The sequence below is a fragment of the Coregonus lavaretus genome, assembly GCF_964263955.1.
Source record: "Coregonus lavaretus genome assembly, chromosome: 4".
Taxonomy (NCBI): domain Eukaryota; kingdom Metazoa; phylum Chordata; class Actinopteri; order Salmoniformes; family Salmonidae; genus Coregonus; species Coregonus lavaretus.
In genome coordinates, this window is record NC_139991.1 from 30,013,484 (window position 1) to 30,036,549 (window position 23,066).

Genomic DNA, 23,066 nt, shown 5'->3' on the forward strand with positions numbered 1-23,066 from the left:
ATCCAGAGCGAGTTACACTTAGTGCATTCATCTTAAAATAGTTAGGTGGGACGGCCACATCACAGGCATAGAAAGTACATTTTTCCTCAATAAAGTAGCTATCAGTAGAGTTGGAGGGTCAAGTGCAAGTGCTGGTTCAGGTCAATCAATTAGTCAGATAGTTTACCCCCTAGTTTTGAGTCGTGCTATTGGACTGGCTATTATTAACTTCACCTAAGAGGCATGGTAATCACACAACATTGGAGTGATGGAGTTGAGCTAGTCTCTTAAGTGGACTGTGCACACAAACATCTGCGTGTGCACAGTCTCAATCTCAGCCCGGTGGACTTGATTATCGATTACGTAGTTGTAATGCCAGGAATGTCTGGAGAGGAATTTGTGTACTGCAGCCAGGTCCATTTTTAATCAAGGCTATTCTCAAAGGTTGTCATTTACAAGCATAGTTAAACATTATATATGTCACGAGTTGAGAGAAACAGGAAGAAGATCGGGGGAGCTTCAGTAGTGCAGCCGGGCAACAGGCTACTGTCTTCTCTCTCTCTCACTATTCTCTACTCTTTCCACTCACACACTCCTTTTTCCTTTCTCCTCCTCTCTCCCAATCTTTCTACTTTCTCCTCTCACTCTCTCCTTCACCTACTCACTCCTACCTTCCTCCTCCGTCCTTTCCTTCTGTCCTGTAGAGGGAGAACCGTCGTCTCCAGGAGGCTAACATGCGTCTGGAGCAGGAGAACGATGACCTGGCCCATGAACTGGTCAGCAGCAAGATCGCCCTGCGCAAGGACCTGGACAACGTAAGGCTGACACATTATCCCCAAATTCAGTTTCTTAGACTTGTGCGAGTTTGTAAACGTGGGCGTGCATGTGTGTGCGCTCGTACGCTTTCTATTACCCAAAACCCATTTAGCTGTCAAGCACATTTTTACTCTGATAGGTTTGTTGTTGTCATTTTGTGTTAGCTATTGTCAATTGACCTTGTCACTATACCCATGTGTGTGACTGTCCCTCAGGCTGAGGAGAAAGCAGACGCTCTGAACAAGGAGCTGTTGATGACCAAACAGAAGCTGGTGGATTCAGAGGATGAGAAGAGACGACTAGAGGAGGAGTCTGCACAGGTCTGTCTGTCTGTCTGGCTGGCTGGCTGGCTGGCTGGCTGGCTCTGTTTGTCTCTGTTCGTCTGTTTGTCTGTTCGTCTGACTGGCTGGCTGTCTCTGTCTGTTTGTCTCTTTAAAATGAAAATAATATTGCAGTCTTGGAAGGACAATAGAAGTTCACTGACAATGGAATTGAATGTGTTGGTTTGATCGATAAATAATTATTTTGAAGTAAACTGCCATTGTCCTCCGGAGAGTTGCAGAATATTTTTTCCATCATCAGAATGCTTTTCTGTTCATGCACCTTGGTGGGAAAGCAGTATTCTTTCTCTCCTTTTGTCTGTCTATTTAAGACGGGGATGGTGTGCTCCCCCATGTACTGTGGCCGTGGTCTGTGTTCCAAGGACATGACTTTGCCCCTAGCACAGGACCTGCCAATAGCTGCTCCACCTACTGTGTTTCTCATGACATCCACTTACGTGTACAACGGTCTCAGGGGGCATCTGCCGTTGCCACTGTCCTTTGTTGATGTCCTCTTGATGACTACATCTTTCCTACTCCTTGAGTGTGTGTGTGTGTGTGTATGTACTACTCCTTGAGTGTGTCACTACTGTACACACTTTATACAGGCCCAAGGACAGTTAACTCCTGTCCTGACTGAGATGAAGTCCTTATATTGCAAGTTAGAGGTGAAGTTATTAATTCTGCATGTAATATCAAGTTGACGTGCCTGTCTGTCTACAGCTGAAAGAGATGTGCAGACGGGAGCTGGACAAATCAGAGTCAGAGATAAAGAAGAACGGTTCCATCATAGGAGAGTACAAACAGGTACGGTTGACTTCTGTATTCTCTCCATTATGTATTCTATCCATTCTGTATTCAATCAAATGTATTTATAAAGCCCTTTTTACATCAGCAGATGTCACAAAGTGCTATACAGAAACCCAGCCTAAAACCCCAAACAGCAAGCAATGCAGATGTAGAAGCACAGTGGCTAGGAAAAACTCCCTAGAAAGGCTGGAACCTAGGAAGAAACATAGAGAGGAACCAGGCTCTGAGGGGTGGCCAATCCTCTTCTGGCTGTGCCGGGTGGAGATTATAAGAGTACATGGCCATTAAGGCCAGATTGTTCTTCAGTATGTTCAAACGTTCATAGATGACCAGCAGGGTCAAATAATAATCACAGTGGTTGTAGAGGGTGCAACAGGTCAGTACCTCAGGAGTAAATGTCAGTTGGATTTTCATAGCCAAGCATTCAGAGGTCGAGACAGCAGGTGCGGTAGAGAGAGAGAGTTGAAAACAGCAGGTCCGGGACAAGGTAGCACGTCCGGGGAACAGGTCAGGGTTCCCTAGCCTCAGGCAGCATGCATGACCAGGTGGACTGGGTACATTATCCTAGGGCTCAGGTCATCTGGGAGGGAAGGGAGAGAGAGAGCATTAGAGGGAGTATACTTAAATTCACACAGGACACCAGATAAGACAGGAGAATTACACCATATATAACAGACTGACCCTAGCCCCCCGGCACATAGACTATTGCAGCATAGATACTGGAGGCTGAGACGGACAGGTCTGGACAGGGCCAACCAGGCAGGATATAACCCCACCCACTTTGCCAAAGCACAGCCCCCACACCACTAGAGGGATATCAACAGACCACCAACTTACTACCCTGAGACAAGGCTGAGTATAGCCCACGAAGATCTCTTCCACCGCACGAGCCTGAGGGGGCGCAAAACCGGACAGGAAGATCACGTCTGTGACTCAACCCACTCAAGTGACGCACCCCTCCTAGGGATGGCATGGAAGAGCACTAGTAAGCCAGTGACTCAGCCCCCGTAATAGGGTCAGAGGCAGAGAATCTCAGTGGAGAGAGGGAAGCCGGCCAGGCATAAACAGCAAGGGTGGTTCGTCGCTCCAGTGCCTTGCCATTCACCTTTGCACCCCTGGGCCAGACTACACTCAATCATAAGACCTACTGAAGAGATTAGTCTTCAGTAAAGACTTAAAGGCCGAGACCGAGTCTGTGTCTCTCACATGGATAGGCAGACCATTCCATAAAAATAGAGCTCTATAGGAGAAAGCCTTGCCTCCAGCTGTTTGCTTAGAAATTCTACGGACAATAAGGAGACATACGTCTTGTGACCGTAGCGTACGTGTAGGTATGTACGGCGGGACCCAATCTGAGAGATAGGTAGGAGCAAGCCCATGTAATGCTTTGTAGGTTGGCAGTAAAACCTTGAAATCAGCCCTAGCCTTAACAGGAAGCCAGTGTAGAGATCCAACAGCGGATATCTTTGTTGTCTTTGACCTAGAACTAGCATCTCTGTTTTGTCCGAGTTTAAAAGTAAAACATTTGCCGCCATCCACTTCCTTATGTCTGAAACACAGGCTTACAGGGCAGGCAATTTTGGATTTCACCATGTTTCATCGAAATGTACAGCTGTGTGTCGTCCGCATAGCAGTGAAGGTTGACATTGTGTTTCCGAAGGACATCACCAAGAGGTAGAATATATAGTGGAAACAATAGTGGTCCTAAAATGGAACCTTGTGGAATGCCGAAACTTACAATTGATTTGTCAGAGGACAAACCATCCACAGAGACTAACTGATATCTTTCCGACAGATAAGATCTAAACCAGGCAAGAACTTTCCGTGTAGACTAATTAAGGTTTCTAATCTCTCAAAAAGAATGTGGTGATCGATGGTGTCAAAAGCAGCTCTAAGGTCTAGGAGCACGAGTGCAGATGCAGAGCCTTGGTTTGACGCCATTAAAAGTTCATTTAACACCTTCACTAGTGCAGTCTCAGTGCTATTATGGGGTCTAAAACCAGACTGAAGCATTTCGTATACATTATTTGTCTTCTGGAAGGCGGTGAGTTGCTGTGCAACAGCTTTTTCAAAAATGTTTGAGAGGAATGGGAGATTCGATATAGGCCGATTTTAGTTTTTTACATTTTCCGGGTCAAGGTTTGGCTTTTTCAAGAGAGGCTTTATTACTGCTGCTTTTAGTGAGTTTGGTACACATCCGGTGGATAGGGAGCCATTTATTATGTTTAACATAGGAGGACCAAGCACAGGAAGTAGCTATTTCAGTAGTTTAGTTGGAATAGGGTCCAGTATGCAGCTTGAGGGTTTAGAGGCCATGACTATTTTCATGAATGTGTCAAGAGATACATGATTTAAAAACTTGAGTGTCTCCATTGATCCTAGGTCCTGGCAGTTCTGTGCAGACTCAGGACAACTGAGCTTTGGAGAAATGTGCAGGTTTTATTCTCTCCATTCTGTGTCCTCCCCATTCTGTATTCTAGCCTCTGATGGCAACATCCTATTTATTAGTTTATTTGTCAGGGACCATGTACAACATGCCATTGCCCCTGATTTAGCTAGTAGCACATTTTCATCTGGGCAGAAAACAATCAATATTAATACATCAATACAATATAACACACTATTAATATATATATATATATATATATATATATATATACAGTTGAAGTCGGAAGTTTACATACACTTAGGTTGGAGTCATTAAAACTGTCATTAAAACTCGTTTTTCAACCACTCCACAAATGTCTTGTTAACAAACTATAGTTTTGGCAAGTCGGTTAGGACATCTACTTTGTGCATGACATAAGTCATTTTTCCAACAATTGTTTACAGACAGATTATTTCACTTATAATTCACTGTATCACAATTCCAGTGGGTCAGAAGTTTACATACACTAAGTTGACTGTGCCTTTAAACAGCTTGGAGAATTCCAGCTTTAGAAGCTTCTGATAGGCTTTCAAGGCCTACCTTCAAACTCAATGCCTCTTTGCTTGACATCATGGGAAAATCAAAAGAAATCAGCCAAGACCTCAGAATTTTTTTTGTAGACCTCCACAAATCTGGTTCATCCTTGGGAGCAATTTCCAAATGCCTGAAGGTACCACGTTCATCTGTACAAACAATAGTACGCAAGTATAAACACCATGGGACCACGCAGCCGTCATACCACTCAGGAAGGAGACACGTTCTGTCTCCTAGAGATGAACATACTTTGGTGCGAAAAGTGCAAATCAATCCCAGAACAACAGCAAAGGACCTTGTGAAGATGCTGGAGGAAACAGGTACAAAAGTATCTATATCCACATTAAAACAAGTCCTATATCGACATAACCTGAAAGGCCGCTCAGCAAGGAAGAAGCCACTGCTCCAAAACCGTCATAAAAAAGCCAGACTACGGTTTGCAACTGCACATGGGGACAAAGATCGTACTTTTTGGAGAAATGTCCTCTGGTCTGATGAAACAAAAATAGAACTGTTTGCCCATAATGACCATCGTTATGTTTGGAGGAAAAAGTTTATATTTTTGTTCAGTGTATATAAATATATAATAATCCAAATATACAACAATAGACAATATAATGCTGATTCCATCTGAGTTTAAATGTCCCTTGGTTCTACAGTATCTGACATCATAAGAGCCTTTAGACACCTTTTCAGGTTTGCCTTGACGCTAGCAGAGGTACTGCACTCTCTCACACTGGTTGGCAGGTTGTTCTATTATCTAGACGCTCTGACTGAAAAAGCTGTCCTGCCAAATTTGGTGGACCTAAACGGAGTTGAGCAGTCCCCTCCTGTTATCCACAGTTTATTTTGTAAACAGTAAAACCAATGATGTATATAAACCCTGAATTGCTGATACTCTGTATTGGCCATTGCGAGGCTTTGTAGCCAGCGTTCGGCCATATTGGCACTCCCCAGTAGGAGCATAGGAATGAATGGAATTCTACAGTATTTCAATTAAATGTTTCAAGGACAAATTAAATATATTCAAGTATGTTGTTGTTGTAGTGGGGACAGTAACAATATTAATTTCCCAAAATTATACTTTAAGGAAGATTTTAATATTTGTATTGTTATGCTTAGTTCACATAATATAATTTAAAGGTTTGTAAGGTGTCTGTAATATAATAAATGTGGCAAAACAAATGTAGACATTAATAAATGCATTTCTATAGCTTCCAAAATATTTTTTACAATGGTGGGGGAGTTGATATATAAATTGTTGAGTAAAACCCATCCTATCCATATGTTTAATTCCTCAACACAAACTTCAGTTGACATAACCAAAGCTAGATTAAACAAAAGGTACTGAGGGCCAACAGAAATAGTCTCACTATTTTAAAAACAGCCGTAGCTACCTTTCACAGGAATCTAAACATATGAATAGGAAATTGAAAATGACAGAAAATGATCAAATTGGTGGTAACAGCTCCGCTGGCTGCGATGTGCCAGTTGAAAGCATCTCTTCGGATCAGAAAGCAGAAAAACGGTGAGGAGATGTGGTTCTTTAAAAATAGTTTCTCTCTGGTCCCCGTTGTGGTGCTGAGGCTGTTTTAAAAGGCCTGCTGACGGTGTGATGTATGGTAGTGTGTTAATAGGTTCCTGTGAACTGATCTGGGACCAGCAGCAGGCTGGAGCTCACACATCAGGAATAGCAGGCTGACAGACAGAGACAGACAGGTGTGTTGAGGATAAACTCGTTCCAAGGATCAGGCAGAGCTAATTTTCCAGTTTTTAAGAGTTTATTCAAGCAATTGCAAGGAAGTTAACTCTCCGGATATACCGGGGAGGAACTTGATTATTTACAAGTCACACAGTCTTTGTATAGTTAATCTACACAAAGAGCTGTTTACCTCTCATAGGGGGAGGTAAGCTTACTAAAGAGATAAGAGGTAATTGGCTCCACTTTCTTAGAAGAATAGTACAAACAAGAACCGATTCTAACCAGTTCTCACAGCCTATGATAGAGGAGTGATAAGATCTTTAAAGCCTGAACAGAGGAAACTAGATTTTCGCCTGGCTAGGTTTTTAGTGCCCTAAAAATAAGGAGCCAGTAATAAATCACTCATCCGTGCGGTATGTAAAGAGGTTACTGGACAGCTGTGGTATTATTCAACTTAAGCATTTTACACAGCGTTAGACTGTAACAAAACAATTTTGCTCCAACAGGTGGGAACAAGTAGAGCTGGGGAAGATATGCAGGCTTTTGTTCTAGCCCAGTACTAACACACCTGATTCCGTAATCAAAGCCCTTCTTATGTTGCATTGGGTGTGTTCGTACTGAGCTGGACCAAAGCCTGAAAAACCCTAGTTGGCAGGGTAGCTAGCTAGACTGTCTGGCGGAGGCAAGGGTCTTGCCTTAATGATCTAAACCATTTATAACCTGCCCACAACAAAGCCTTAATAATCCCAGAGCTAAAAACCCTTCCCTCCAAATAACCACTAAACTATAAGTGACTCAGAGATACCATGTCTCTATTCTCTCTGATTAATAACACATTGTTTGTTAATTACAGTAGCTTATGCAGGGTAATGAATTTCTGTTTTTAGTGTTGCTTAATCGCTCCGCCGTCCTATTTTAACCATAGTCGTGGCGATGAACCAGGCTTTGTTCTCTAAATGAAGATGTGTGTGTGTGGTGTTGCCACGGTGACAGACGGGTGGAGTGGGATAGATGGGATTTCTGGGATGAAAGAGAGGTGATGAAATTGATTAAATGTTCCAGTTAGGATGGCTAATTTCCCATCGATCTCCCTGCATCCACCTCCCTGCGGTGAGGTGGACGCATGGGGTGGGTTGTATTCATAAGGGCACACCGTAGCAAGACATTTTCCAATAGAATATTAGTGTTTCTTATTAGACAAGTTCAGGTAGTACCTCCCTGTTTCAGTCAGTTTTCTTCTGTGTGGTGCCTAACGAATACTCCACCGGTGCAGAGTAGGGCCGGGCGGATGGTTATGTAATCCTCTAATGACAGGAGTTGTGTTGTGTAGTTGAGTTAATACACTTAACTGTAAGAGGATGGAGCCACGGCCTGCCTGGGACTACACCCATACAGATGAGGGAGGATTCATGGAAAGGTGTTTGAGATTCACCCTGTGTGTGGAGTTGACCTCAGTGTTCTAAATTCTTTACCTTTGACCTCTATGTTGACCCCTATAGATCTGCTCCCAGCTCAGTGAGCGTCTGGAAAAACAGCAGACGGCCAACAAGGGAGAGCTGGAGAAGATCCGGGTGAGACCATGTCACATGACATCACACAATCACATGACAGATCACCCATCACATGACAGACTCACATGAGACTGCTCAATCACATGACAAACCGCTGTATTCAAATGTACATGCTTTCTTTGTATGGCTGTGCGAGTGAGTGTAGTTCTCATTTTTCATTTATTTTCCTTCCACTTAGCAATTTAACATTAGCTGCTAAGTTTATTTCGTCTTTATGTTTACAGGTTAGTCTCATCGAGATACAATTTATTTTACAAGAGACCATGTATGACAGCCCTCCGCACCTTCCAAAACCTGTATATATATATATATATATATATATATATATATGTGTATGTGTGTGTGTGTGTGTGTGTGTGTGTGTATTTCAGAGGGATTGGGTTAAAAGCGGAAGTCAGTTGGACCTTGTGTGCAATTGACCAATAAAGTGATCTTAATGTATCATGGAATGTAAAATGTGTACTATCAGCAACCATGATTATAGCCTAATATTCAAACCTCAGAAGTCTTATATGAGAATTAGGAGATTAGGACAAAGAATCAATTTCTATTCCCTTTTGATAACACAGACAGAATAGCCCAGCTCTCTGTCTCACTGTGCCTTAGGACTCTGGATAGTGATATTGGATGATCATGGAGTTGGTATCGAGCTTCTCATTTCCAGGCGTGGTGGGGTGAGGAGGAGGATGAGACGGCTTTTGAAACAGCTGAGGACTATCTCTCCAGTGAAGGAGAGACCCTCAGCCTGCCACTTAAGACCTGTTATTACCCTGCTACCCTCCTCACAGCCACATTGCTCATTACAGTTGCAGCTGCCTGTACTTACTCAGTCCACACACCACCCGCTGGAGGAAAATGACAGGGGGGAGGGAGCTGGAAAGTGAGGATCCCCAGTGATGTAGTTTTGTAAACTTATGTGGTGTATGTTTGTGGTAAAACATGTGTCCTGGTTTAACCTGTGTCTGGGTCTCTCTCGCTCCAGTTGAAGGTAAAAGGCTGAGAGAAATGCAGTATCTTGTTGAACAAAGAGGGTTGTCTGAATGGATAGGCTTAGAAGTCTAGTGGTATAAGCTGTGCCTGCCTGGTATAACCTGTCTCCTGGCCTCTCCCCTGTACAGGTGAAGGTAGAAGGCTGTGAGAAGTGGATAGTCTCTGTAGTGTAGTCATGTTATAACCCGTGACCCGCTCTATGTGGTCTCTCTCCCCTACAGCTGAAAGTCGAAGGCTGTGAGAAGTGCTCCATCCTGTTCAACAAGGAGGGTCGTCTGAAGGCAGTGAAGAAGATGAAGGAGGGCAGTGAGGAAGAGACGGACGAGGAGAAGGAGGCTCTGAAGAACCAGCTCAGAGAAATGGAGCTGGAACTGGCCCAGACCAAACTACAGCTGGTGGAGGCAGAGTGCAAGATACAGGTACTAGGCTCACTTCAAAACGACCCCAATACTTATGCTTAAATTGTTATCATCCACACTGTAGCTACCCCCATAGACTAAACTCAACTGAGGTCCTCTATCAGTTAATTTAAATGCGGCTATTGTATCCTAACAATTAATGAATTCATTACTGAAGGGAATTTGAGGCAATACAAGTTTTCATTCATTCTAGTTTTAATCTCCTGTTCCCTTACACCAGGCTAGCCCTGCAGTTCCAGCCCCTTGCCTAACCTCTTTCCTGTATGTTTTCTCCTGCGCAGGACTTGGAGCACACCCTGGGTCTGGCTCTCAACGAGGTCCAGGCTGCTAAGAAGACCTGGTTCAACAGAACCTTAACCTCCATTAAGACCGCGACGGGAGCACAGGGCAAGGAGACCACCTAACCTGAGACACTCCTCCTCGACCACAGACTGTCTCCTTCTCCCCCCTCCTGCTCCCAAACCTCCCCCGTCCCCCTCCTCCTCCTAGTCAGAGGTACCACCCACTCACTGGACTGGAGCAAACTAAACCTTGCCGTGACACGACAGGGTTTTTAAAAAGGACTAAGCTCAAAGGTACCACTGCCCCAAACAAAACAATGTACTTAATTATAAAAGAAAAGAGAGGTTTCGACGTTAGTCTTTATACTACTGATATTTATAAGGGAAGGAAGGCGCTCTCTAGAGAGCTACCTGAACTGTCCTTCCAATCCAGTCCTGGGAAATGCAACACTCCATTTTACTGTCCTCTCTAGACGACTTGCACAAGCAACAACTCCAACTGTAATCTTAAGTACTACGAGTGCTAACCAACAGCCCCCTCCTTTTTCTCATTTCAGTTCTACGATACCTTTCTTTTCTATATATGTATGATTATGAACATGCTTATGTATAGACGTATATCTGTGAAGACTGAGCACACCAGAGTGCATGGATGCATGTGTTAGTGTGTGTGAGCATTAAGCCGAATGTGAGTGTGTGTGTGTGTGTGTGCATGTTTGTATGACTGATGATGTTTCTGAGTGTGTGGTCAACCTGTGAAGCTCGGAGTGGGAGTTGAGCTCGGAGTGTGAGTTGAGCTCATTAGCTCGGAGTGTGAGTTTAGCTCGGAGTGTGAGTTGAGCTCATTAGCTCGGAGTGTGAGTTTAGCTCGGAGTGTGAGCTGAGCTCGGAGTGTGAGTTTAGTGTAGGAAAGGTGGGTGCTGTATAGTGGGCTGAGGTTGGAGCTATATGAGGAGGAAGAGGATCTTATTGACGAAGCCTTGATGTGAAGGGTTGAGGTGAACATAGAATGTACAGCGTAACAGTAGATATATTAGCAGCAGCCTGGGTTCTGTCCGGTCGGTGGTGCAGTAGCAGACAAGAGGCCACTAGTGGGCGATGTCCTGGTGGTCCTGGCGCTGTCCTCACAATGCGCTTGCTGGTCCGGGCCAGGCTGGGCTCAAAGCGTAGGAGCTGCAGATACAGAGATATGGGTGTGGCCCTCCCTTGGCTCAGACCCCTCCCACAGATGCAGAACAGAACCCCCCCTTTTTGGTACACTCCTCCCTCCATGGCTAATCACTCCTCCACTCTGAGACCAGCTGCTCCTCTGGGGTTCCTAGATGACCCCTCATGACCTCATCGGTCGAGCTTATGTTTTATGCCGCGTTATCTTAGCTCCACGACACGGCGGCCCCCCCCAGACCTAGTCAGTGACCCCCACTCTCCCAACATAGACAGAAACACACACAGACGTTACAGGCACCTACCTATGCACACTCTGACTCCACTCTCCCAATGTAGACATAGACATATACACGCGTCACAGCCAGCCACCTACACTCCTGAAAGGGAGAGCGATGGCACATGCGTATCGTCTGGTCGTCAGTCACAGGCTGTGTGCTTATGTGTGCACTCTTATGTGGGAGAGTGAGTCAGACAGAGACATAACTGTCAGGGCTCATCAAAGGTCAGGGGTCATTGGAGGTCAAGCTGGCGTTCTCTCTGAAGGAGTCTGGGGCACGTTGTGGGATGTCATGAAGAGAGCAGACATGATTCCTTATTTTACATGTTCTACATAATATATTTCTATCTGAACGCTCCCTGGTAGAGGTCTGTGTCCATATTGGGGGAGGTCCTATTCTCTACTGACAGTCTGTGTGTGGGTTTGGGGTGTGAGGGGCGGTCTTTGAACCTTTAATATTCATATTTATAACGTATGGGATCCGGCTAAGCTTGCTTAAGTCTGTGTTGATGTCAGTGGAAGAAGTCAGGCCTGTGCAATGTACTGAGAACAAAGAGGCTGTTCTGTAAGGCACTGGGTTGTACATAAAAAGCATTCTGATGATGATGAGTTTTTGTTTATTATTTTGTATTTCTACTCTGCTGTAACTGTACTAAATAATAATGTTGCCTAAAATAATTAAGGACTGTGTTAGAGATTTAATGATGATCATAATGTATGCTTTTTGCTCAAAGCTTCCTTCACTTTAAATGTCAGACGAAACTGCCGTCTCATCCATAACATGGCAAAATGTACCTTCATTCATCCAACATTACTGAACGTGTGGAACATTGTACTAGTGTAGGTTGCATTATTGTGCATACTTCATTGTGTATACTTTAAATATAAAGCTATGAACACAGGCCTATTTGTTGTTCGTTGAATTTGTATTCTCATCCGAATGTATGGATGGATCATACACTTTAGAGCTCTGACTATTTCTCCTCTCCTCTCCTCTCCTCTTCTCCCTGCATGTTGCCTGAATATAATTCAGGTCATTATAGGGTCTCTATGACCTGCTCCATGATCAATAGAATGAGTATCAGATTCCCGTTGCCATGTCACCTCTGGTCATAGCGAAGCAGAGAGATCTGATGTCTCACTTGTCTGTCTGTCTGGGACAAATCCTGGGCTGGGTCCCAAATGGCACCGTATTCCCTATACAGTTCACTGCTTTTGACCAGGGTCAAAGGTAGTGCTAATAAGGGAATACGGTGCCATTTGGGACCCAGCCCTACTATCCTGCCCCACTGAAAATACATTGAAACCCCTTTAATACATCCAGGTCTCTCTTTTGTCCTCTTTTCAGCCGAATCCTCCTCCCTCCCTCATCTTTATATCCCTCTCTCTCTCTCTGGTGATTAATAGGGCCATAGCTCAGGGGCCCAGTGGCACTTACCCCTCCCTCTCTCCATCCTTCTAACCCACCCCTTTATATTCTGCTTGGGAGAAAAGACCATGAAGGGACTAGAGCAGGGGTGTCAAACTCATTCAGCTCCAGGGGCCGCATTTAGTCTTTAACGAGGTCCAGAGAGCTGCACTGAAATGTGTCATATTTCCTCGCTGTCAAAATGTTGCTAAAAATAGTCCTCTATCCATAGCTCTTGGAAGTTCCGGTGCTCCCTGAATGTCTAGCTTTCATTTTGCTGATTATTAGCAAGCTGGACATAGTCAAGAAACTTTAGTAATGTATGGCCATTATCATTTCTACACAGTTTCAATTTGGTTTTAGTCATTTTAAAGTATATTGAGCTTAATCTTTTTTTACTCAAATCACCCGCAGGCTGGATTGGACCTCCTAGTGGGCTATATGTTTGACACCTCTGGACTAGAGAGACAGAGAGGTACCATGGTAACCAGGTAGGAGCCCCTCTGTAATGATATTGTGCAGTGATGGGGTTTCTTTCTCTCTCTGTGGTCTAACTGTACAGGTGTGGTGACAGTGGGGTTTGGGAGGAGTGTGAAAAGGATGTGTTCCTCTGCCTGCCTGTTTACCCACAAATGCCTTTTCAGAGGCTCTCGTCGTCTCAGCAATTGAATATCCAAATAATATTACAAAGCACACTGTATCAAAAGGCGATTTATATTTCTCTTCCAAATGAAACAAAACATTCTCAACCTTAATATAAAATAATCTCTTGAGAAAATCTTTGTTTTGGGGGAAGGAAATCTCAGAAGATTGTAATATGAAAAGCTCCCTCTATTTGCATGTTATTCTGCATAATTGCATTCTGTTGTTCTGAAAACAGTCTCCGCTGTCAGTCAACTCAAAACCCTGACACCCTGACACCCCAACAAGCTGCCTAGCTCCTGTACCTGCTGCCGGTAGAAAGCCCTTAATTGCTGTTTATTTGTCTAGTCCCAGAAGACATTTGACTGTTTTCTTTGTGTTCTTTTGTCTTCAATAATGACAGAGCTATTTTTAAACATGCAACATTACACCCCTCAGTTGTCCCTGATTTTATATATACAGTGTTTATGGTGTGAATGGATTGTGGCGGCTTTTTTATATCGTTTAAGTGTTTATAACCTTTGGCCCCCCCATAAAGTTATCACCGGGCTGAGGTTTCTGCTTGCGGTGGGGCGTCGCTAGGCGTGGGAAACCTGTTACCGGCAGGGAGTAACGAGCGTCAGCATTATGCAATCAAACACAAACACCCCCTCCTTTCCCCCAATCCCTACTTACCTTGTAAAAAATATAGCCAACCACCCGGCAGCAGTGTGCGGAGTATGGGCGGAATGTTTATGGGGTTAAGTTGCAGGCAGGCACTGAGGCAGCATCGGTCTGTGATTTGAGAGTCGAGAGGGACCAGGGGGCCCAGATGGGTTCACACAGGTTTGGCCTCAGAGAGACCCCCACTCTTCCTTCATCCCCACCCTTCATTGCAGACCCCTCCACCCCCAACCCCCTCTCCACTGCAACAATCCCCCCTCCCCTACCTCCATCTCAGACCCTTCATCACCTCTGCTTAACACTGAAACAGGGATAGGGAGAGGTGTCACTGTGCCCAGTTGGTCGTCTCCAGAGTCTAAAATAGGAGCATCCTGGACCCAATCATGGAGCTGCTGCATGTGCGCTATTACCGAGACCCCGCTAATCCTGATTACTTTCCCAGATGGAGGGACGGTGTCTCTAATAAACAACTTGGCTCTGGTCTCCCACAGTACATCCAGACTGGAGCGGTAGAGGTACTTTGATGGTCTCCTGCCTCCCCAGTGCAGCAGCTAACAAACTAATTTCAACATGGACAGCACACCTGGTTCTACTACTATTTGAAATCAGTTCAAATACTTTAGCTGGGCTTGATTAATCATGCCTGGTTCAATGGAACTAATAGAATAGTCAGAAGAGTACAAACACCTGCATATCTGGCACTCTAAGCAGACTAAAGCAAACACTAAACATATTTGAAAGATTTCAAATTGTATTTGAACCCGGTTCTGATGGACAGACAAGGCATCACACACATTACATTTTTATTTATTTATTTAACCTTTATTTAATTAGGCAAGTCAGTTAAGAACAAATTCTTATTTACACTTGCAAAAAAGTACCTGCATGTGCTTATGTTCTTCAACTGTTGTATCACACACATGGGCTAATATCAGCAATATGTGCCAGTTACTTATAAAGTTAATATCCTGTTAAGTTGCCACCTGATTTGTAACGCTGTGTTTCCAGAAATTACAGGAGCTTTATTTGAGATTTGATACGGTGAGAAAAGGAAGGATAACCGCAGACTGTCGAGTGAATTTTAAGTGCATACTAACCTTAATCTCAGTAGTTCTAGCCATGTTTATGTCTCAGTGTTGTGTGTGTGTTGGATGGTGTATGTAATCGTTTACAGTCTCCGTTAGTGTTGAGTATGGGAGATGTCAGAGATATTAGAGATGTCATCCAATATAGTTGACTCACTCAGCAGCTATGCTGCTCTGCACGTGATTGACAGCTGTGCTCTGCACGTGATTGACAGCTGTTTTTCTCAATTACCCCCTAGTTTATTATTCAGCCATTAAATTGGTCCCGACTATCATACTCTGAGAAATGTTGTTATAATAAAATCACCTGGTAGCATGAGAAGCGTTTTCCTTTTCATTTCTTCCCCACTATCATAGCCATGGTATGACTTTGATTGAAGATGTTTTGCTAAACTAACCCTGGGCTTATAGACACAGTGTACAAAACATTAGGAACACCTTAATATTTTTATTTTGCCCTCAGAACAGCCTCAGTTCGTCGGGGCATGGACTCTGCAAGGTTTCGAAAGCATTCCACAGGGATGCTGGCCCATGTTGACGGCAATGCTTCCCACAGCTGTGTCAAGTTGGCTGGATGTCCTTTGGGTGGTGGACCATTCTTGATACACACCGGAAACTGTTGAGTGTAAAAAACCCAGCAGCTTTGCAGCTATTGACACACTTAAACCGATGTGCATGGCACCTACTACCATACCCTTTTCAATGGCACTTAAATCCTTTTGTCTTGCCCATTCACCCTCTGAATGGCACACATCCACAATCCATGTCTCAATTGTCTCAAGGCTTAAAAATCCTTCTTTAACCTGTCTCCTCCCCTTCATCTACACTGATTTGAAGTGGATTCAACAAGTGACATCAATAAGGGATCATAGCTTTCACCTACCTGGTCAGTCTGTCTTGGAACGAGCAGGTGTTCTTAATGTTTTGTACACTCAGTGTATATCACGCTTTTTCTTCAGTCCCCACTATTATTACTTGTATCAAACTAACTGTGAGACAAGATTAAAACTCTACGTCTGAGAGAAAAGACCAGCTAGCCCTAGTATATTCTTCTGCCATTTCTTTGGACTCTTTAATCATGACTTGCATCAACCTAGCTGTAAGATATTCAATCTCTACTTCTGATTAAAAAGACCAGCTAGCCCTAGTATAGTCCCCACTATCATGACTTCCATCAAATTAGCTGTAAAATATTAAATTTCTGCTTCTGAGGGAAATGAGACGAGGATATTAAAATACTACACCACACAGCAAAAACATTGTTGTAGTCTGCATTTATTTCATGGTATCAGAAAAGGAGGTTGACACTTTAAAGAAGATTCAGTATTTTTTTATTTTTTCAAGCATAAATTATGGCAAGTACAGTGCCAAAGTACATATCACCATGGTGATTTTGCTACTAATATTTTAATACCACAGCTAGCAAACATCTACTGCCGTCATTTCAAATGAATGGCTTCTATTTTCGAGCACCGCTCGCTCAGAGGTTTGTGCACAATCACCACTTCACATTGGATTACCTTGTTGATATTAACTTTATAATTCAAATTGATAATTTATTTTATGCCACATTATCATCATAAAAAGTGTGAAGCACAACTCCAACAAGTTGGGCTGCTTTCTATGGAGTTACTTTTGTGCCAATAAAATGCTAAACCTTTCCTTGATTTTACTGGCACAAATGTAAACTCCATAGTCAAAATAATACAACTTAAATGGAAGATTCTATTTACAGAAAGATGAGGGCAGGAGTCCATCACTCAGAAGACGCCACGCTCAAAAAACGTTTTAAGAGAATAATGAATACAAATGTAAACACAAACCAGGCAGGAAGTGCCCAAATGACTCACACGTAGTTTAAAAAAGATTTATAGATTTATATTTTTATCATATATATTCTGTTTATATATGCGTCTCTACAAAAATGCAAGTACTGTAGCTCTGCTATGGTTATACATTCTACTCAAGAACAACAGTGTACATTCAAAACCAAAAAGCTTTGATCGACAGTCAGGATATTGGACATTGATGGGCTGAGATCCTCTAGAGCGAGCATGTATATTACAAGTGATCGGCTTTCCACTTGTGACAGACTATCTCCCATACTGTGACAGACTCAACCCTGAACTACAGTGCCTTGCAAAAGTTTTCATCCCCCTTGGCGTTTTAACTATTTTGTTGCATTACAACCTGTAATTTAAATTGATTTTTATTTGGATTTCATGTAATGGACATACACAAAATAGTCCAAATTGGTGAAATGAAATAAAATAAAATAAGTTTTTTCAAAAAATTCAAAATAAATAAATAATGGAAAAGTGGTGTGTGCATATGTATTCACCCCCTTTGCTATGAAGCCCCTAAATAAGATCTGGTGCAACCAATTACCTTCAGGAGACACATAATTAGTTAAATAAAGTCCACCTGTGTGCAATCTTAGTGTCACATGATCTGTCACATGATCTCAGTATATATTTACCTGTTCTGAAAGGCCCCAGAGTCTGCAATAACACTAAGCAAGGGGCACCACCAAGCAAGTGGTACCATGAAGACCAATGAGCTCTCAAAACAGGTCAGGGACAAAGTTGTGGAGAAGTACAGATCAGGGTTGGGTTATAAAAAAATATCAGAAACTTTGAACATCCCACAGAGCAACATTAAATCCATTATTTAAAAAATTGAAAGAATATGGCACCACAACAAACCTGCCAAGAGAGGGCCGCCCACCAAAACTCACGGAGCAGGCAAGGAGGGCATTAATCAGAGGCAACAAAGAGACCAAAGATAACCCTGAAGGAGCTGCAAAGCTCCACAGCGGAGATTGGAGTATCTGTCCATATGACCACTTTAGGCCGTACACTCCACAGAGCTGGGCTTTACTGAAGAGTGGCCAGAAAAAAGCCATTGTTTAAAGAAAAAATAAGCAATCACGTTTGGTGTTCGCCAAAAGGCATGTGGGAGACTCCCCAAACATTTGGAAGAAGGTACTCTGGTCAGATGAGACTAAAATTGAGCTTTTTGGCCATCAAGGAAAACGCTATGTCTGGCGCAAACCCAACACCTCTCATCACCCCAAGAACACCAGCATCATGCTGTGGGGATGTTTTTCATCGGCAGGGACTGGGAAACTGGTCAGAATTGAAGGAATGATGGCGCTAAATACAGGGAAATTCTTGAGGGAAACCTGTTTCAGTCTTCCAGAGATTTGAGACTGGGACGGAGGTTCACCTTCCAGCAGGACAATGACCCTAAGCATACTGCTAAAGCAACACTCAAGTGGTTTAAGGGGAAACATTTAAATGTCTTGGAATGGTCTAGTCAAAGCCCAGACCTCAATCCAATTGAGAATCTGTGGTATGACTTAAAGATTGCTGTACACCAGCGGAACCCATCCAACTTGAAGGAGCTGGAGCAGTTTTGCCTTGAAGAATGGACAAAAATCCCAGTGGCTAGATGTGCCAAGCTTATGGAGACATACCCAAAGAGACTTGCAGATGTAATTGCTGCAAAAGGTGGCTCTACAAAGTATTGACTTTGGGTGGGGTGAATAGTTATGCACACTCAAGTTGTGTTTTTTGGTCTTATTTCTTGTTTGTTTCAAAAGAAAAAATATTTTGCATCTTCAAAGTGGTAGGCATGTTGTGTAAATCAAATGATACAAACCCCCAAAAAATCCATTTGAATTCCAGGTTGTAAGGCAACAAAATAGGAAAAATGCCAAGGGAGGTGAATACTTCCGCAAGCCACTGTATGTGCTGCAGCTACTTGGAGCACAGACAGACGAAGAAAACGTTCAATTAGTTTTGCAAACCTCTCTTTCGCTGGGCGAAACCAGATCTGACTCCTATTTCAGAGCTGCTGCAGGCTCACAAATTGAATTCCCAGATTTCTAATTTGTCATAGGGCTCGATTCGAACGTATCACATAAGTTCAGCACTATAGCGCAATTAAAATGTAAAGGTAATTTCCGATTGAGCCGACATATGCAGCGGTGTACGCAGTCTCCACGGACATGGGAACATTCCCTTTAAATGTCAATCGAACTATAGCGCTGAACTTCCGCGATACGGATTGAATCGAGTCCCTAGTCTCACGCTGTAGAAGATTTCCACATAAAAAAATAAGTAAACAACGTAAAATAACTATATACACAGCTACAGCCCATTGTTAAGCACCAAGGTACATGGTTATGGGGGGTGGAAGTCATTCCTCTGTAACAAATGGCTCCATTCCTGTAGTATATCTTCTTGTGGCTTGCACTAAATACAATCGTTGAGCTGGGGTGGTAGAGCCCCATAGGAACCCCCGTCTTATCTTGTGTTTTATTATTGTACTGTGGGTGTGCGTGACAACGAGGATGAGGTTGGGTGATTTGAGGTGGGCTGGAATAACTCTGGCGTGTGTGTGTGTCCAGTGGGCCCTGAGTAGGATGTGGTGGAATATTGCTAATATGGTTTTGTGCTTGTTATATCCCATTTCCTATGTCAAGGAGGAGGACATATCAGGGACAGTTCAGGGGAAGTCGGGAGAGACACGGTTATATTATACAATCCATTACACAAATCAAACAATATATAATTCAAAAGAACACAATCATTATTCATCACCAACAAGCCACTTAACCAGGACTGTGATTTTCCTTAGTATCCTAACTCAAAGGCATTGTCATTATTGCAATATATTTCAATACATGATATATTCTGCCTGGTCTTCTCATTGCCGAGATCTCATAATATATTATAGGAAATACAGCAATCTGCCCATTGAGAAGCAGTAAGTGAGGCACTCTGCTCTCTCCACTACACTACCAGCCAGACCTGGGTTCAAATACTATTTCAAATCTTTAAAATAGTTTTAACGTTTGCTTTAGCCTGTCTGGAGTGCCAGATTGGCTGGTTTTGCACTTTTGCAACTATTCTACTGGTGCTATTGCCCCAGACAAGCTCAATCAAGCCCCATTTAAGTATTTGAAATGATGTCAAATAGTATTTGAACCCAGTGTATGCTACTGAGAAGCAGTGAGGTGCTCTGCACTCTGGCCCACCTTAGGGAGCAGAGGCATGGATCATTAGCCTGGGACGATTCCAGGGGGAAATTAAAAGCAACCAACGCTCAGTGAAGGATGATGTCCAGTAGCCTATTATTTATGTGGGCCATCTGGACTTAGCATGTCTCAACACAACACACAGCCCTCAGAGAGAGCAGAATGTTTTATTGAAGGGGTAGTTTTACAGATTTCTACCCTGGCCAAAGGCTTTCCGTCTGTAATGCCTGAATTTGAATTCAGAAGACAAACACATGAATTCTCAAAGGTAAGAAAACAAAGATTAAGGTAAAAAAAAACACTTTAATTAAGACTCAGCTCTGCTGCTGGCTGGCTGCTCTGAGCGATAGGATAGAGGAGCCTCTCCAAGCCAGCCAAGCCTGGCAGCACCACCACCACAAGTGCTGCCTGTACCATATGGTGTTCAGGCAGTCATGGGACTAAACCCTCTCATCCAAGAACACCAATTGGAATATCCCATTGGTTCTTGGATGGACTATGTCTGCAGGGTTTTTTCATTTCCATGCGAGGCTTTGGTTTGAGTAGTACTCTGCATGGGTTATTGTTATACACATTCTCAATGAGAGACTTGTACCAGAAGCCTAATCAATGGGAGTGATTGTCTATCATTTAATCAATAGGAGTGATTAGTTAGTAATAATAATATTAATAATAAATTACATTTGTAAAGCGCTATTCATTATACAGAATAATCTTAAACTGCATAATATATATATATTTTTTTTACAACATTGACACCACAGCTGATGCTACAAGGGACAAGGACACCAAGGAGCACATCTATCAACATAAATACTTCCTAAAGAGAAAGGTCTTTAGGCCTAGTTACAGGCGAATATACCACCACTGGAATATTTCAAATACCGGTACACATGAACAATTCAGATCTGAAAGGGGATTGTGTGTTTGACAACTACAACTACCACACTAACAAATATCTGAAAAATGTGGACATAGTTTAGTTCAGTTTTATCTTTTATTTGATGTTCAGATTTTTAAATGTTCTCTACTTCTCTCAACAACATACCCATGATGCCAGTTAGACTTACCGGGGCCATACTTGCGAACATTAGAAAAAGTTTACGTTTAGTTTCTCCGTCTCAAACTGCGCATCAGCCAATTCAAATCATTGACGTAGTTGCACTTCATCAAACGCTATACGTTAGCTGTTCCCATCAGATAACCTGGCAGACTTAGTCCTCTGCTAACCTGCATAGCTGGCCGTCATTATATCCGGTGTGGTGATACTGATGATTTGTCGCCACAGATGGTTTGTTTACATAGCAGGTTAGGACAATTAACGCGACAGGTTAGGATAATTAAAGTGGCAGGTTAGGTGAATTAACAAGGCAGGTTAGGATAACTAACGCCGCAAGTTTGGTGAATTAACATAGCAGGTTAGGAGAATGAAAAGGGTTAGGGTTAGGCTTAACTACAATGCTACAGTTGTCATTAACTGTTGTCCCCGACTTAACCACTAATTAGAGCTGTATCCTACTCCATGTAGCCACAATGGTAGAAACGTAAATAAACCATCTGTGGCGACAAAGCATCAGTATCGTAACACCGGTTCAAATTCCGTAACAGACAATTAAAATCGTTGACGTAGTTGGACGTGTCCAACACTTCTTCATGAAAGCGTCCTTAACAGAAGTCCAACGTCATGTGTGTTTGACTGACTGGTCAAATAGCTCTCTGTGTAGACAGTGGTGTAAAGTACTTAAGTCAAAATACTTTAAAGTACTACTTAAGTAGTTATTTGGGGTATCTGTACTTTACTTTACTATTTATATTTTTGCCAACGTTTACTTCACTACATTCCTAAAGAAAATAATGTACTTTTTACTCCATACATTTTCCCTGACACCCAAAAGTACTCGTTACATTTTGAATGGTTAGCAGGACAGGAAAATTGTCAAATTCACACACTTATCAAGAGAACATCCCTGGTCATCCCGACTGCCTCTGATCTGGCACACTCACTAAACACAAATGCTTCATTTGTAAATTATGTTTGAGTGTTGGAGTGTGCCGCTGGCTATCCGTAAATAAAAATGAATAAAACAATTGTGCCGTCTGGTTTGCTTAAAATAAGGAATTTGAAATGGTTTATACTTTTACTTTTGATACTTAAGTACATTTGAGCAATTCCATTTACTTGTAATACTTAAGTCTATTTAAAACCAAATACTTTTAGACTTTTACTCAAGTAGTATTTTATTGGGTGACTTTCACTTTTACTTTTACTCAAGTATGACAATTGAGTACTTTTTCCACCACTGTGTGTAGAGTGTCTAGCTCCATGTAATTGTCGCAGATTGTGGCAAGGGTTTCAATCTCACATTAGGTTTTTTAGAATTACATTTATTGTGTTAGTGTGTTAAGAGAAGTGCAGCCAAAATCTTGTAACTTTAGATTACGAATACATTTAATGAGGAGCTTCTTGTTGGAGTCCCTCTTGCAGACTGACACAAAGGCTACTGGCACTGCTACATAAATAATAGTTGCTACTATAGGCTATATTACATAGACGTGTAGGCTACACTTACATGTACAACATTTTATATGCATTACTATAATCATCGACTTCGTCACATTTGTTATTTGAATCGCGCATCGAGGACCAGCAGTGAACAAGTGTTTTTTTTTTTTTTTTTTTTTTAGTCAACCGCTTTAGCAATGTGTGTCGACAGACAGCAATGATGACTGCTATTTGACAAGTCCATAAGGCTCTTTTGACTTTTTGTCTAACGTTAGTAGCTAGTAGCCTAGTCAACAGTGCATCATGCAATACTGGCACTCTACACTTGAGACAGACCAAGCGGAACAAAAGTAAACCTTGAATTTGGAGGTTTAAAATATCCTTCTGGTGGCCAAGTTGACACATTTTAAGAAATGCCATTGGTTGA

The 23,066-nt window shown here is 42.7% G+C and overlaps 1 protein-coding gene across 1 annotated transcript in view; it reads left to right on the plus strand.

Annotated features, from left to right (window-relative positions):
- Nucleotides 1-12,196, plus strand: part of rabgap1 (RAB GTPase activating protein 1) — a 139,608-nt gene extending 127,412 nt beyond the window's left edge. Inside the window, exons 21-26 of the mRNA XM_084160370.1 lie at nucleotides 684-794; nucleotides 1,011-1,115; nucleotides 1,839-1,922; nucleotides 8,089-8,160; nucleotides 9,372-9,569; nucleotides 9,851-12,196. Coding sequence (XP_084016496.1) covers nucleotides 684-794; nucleotides 1,011-1,115; nucleotides 1,839-1,922; nucleotides 8,089-8,160; nucleotides 9,372-9,569; nucleotides 9,851-9,973 — 693 coding nt within the window. The 3' untranslated portion in view covers nucleotides 9,974-12,196. The remainder of the gene's footprint in view (nucleotides 1-683; nucleotides 795-1,010; nucleotides 1,116-1,838; nucleotides 1,923-8,088; nucleotides 8,161-9,371; nucleotides 9,570-9,850) is intronic.
- Nucleotides 12,197-23,066: the final 10,870 nt, after the last annotated feature.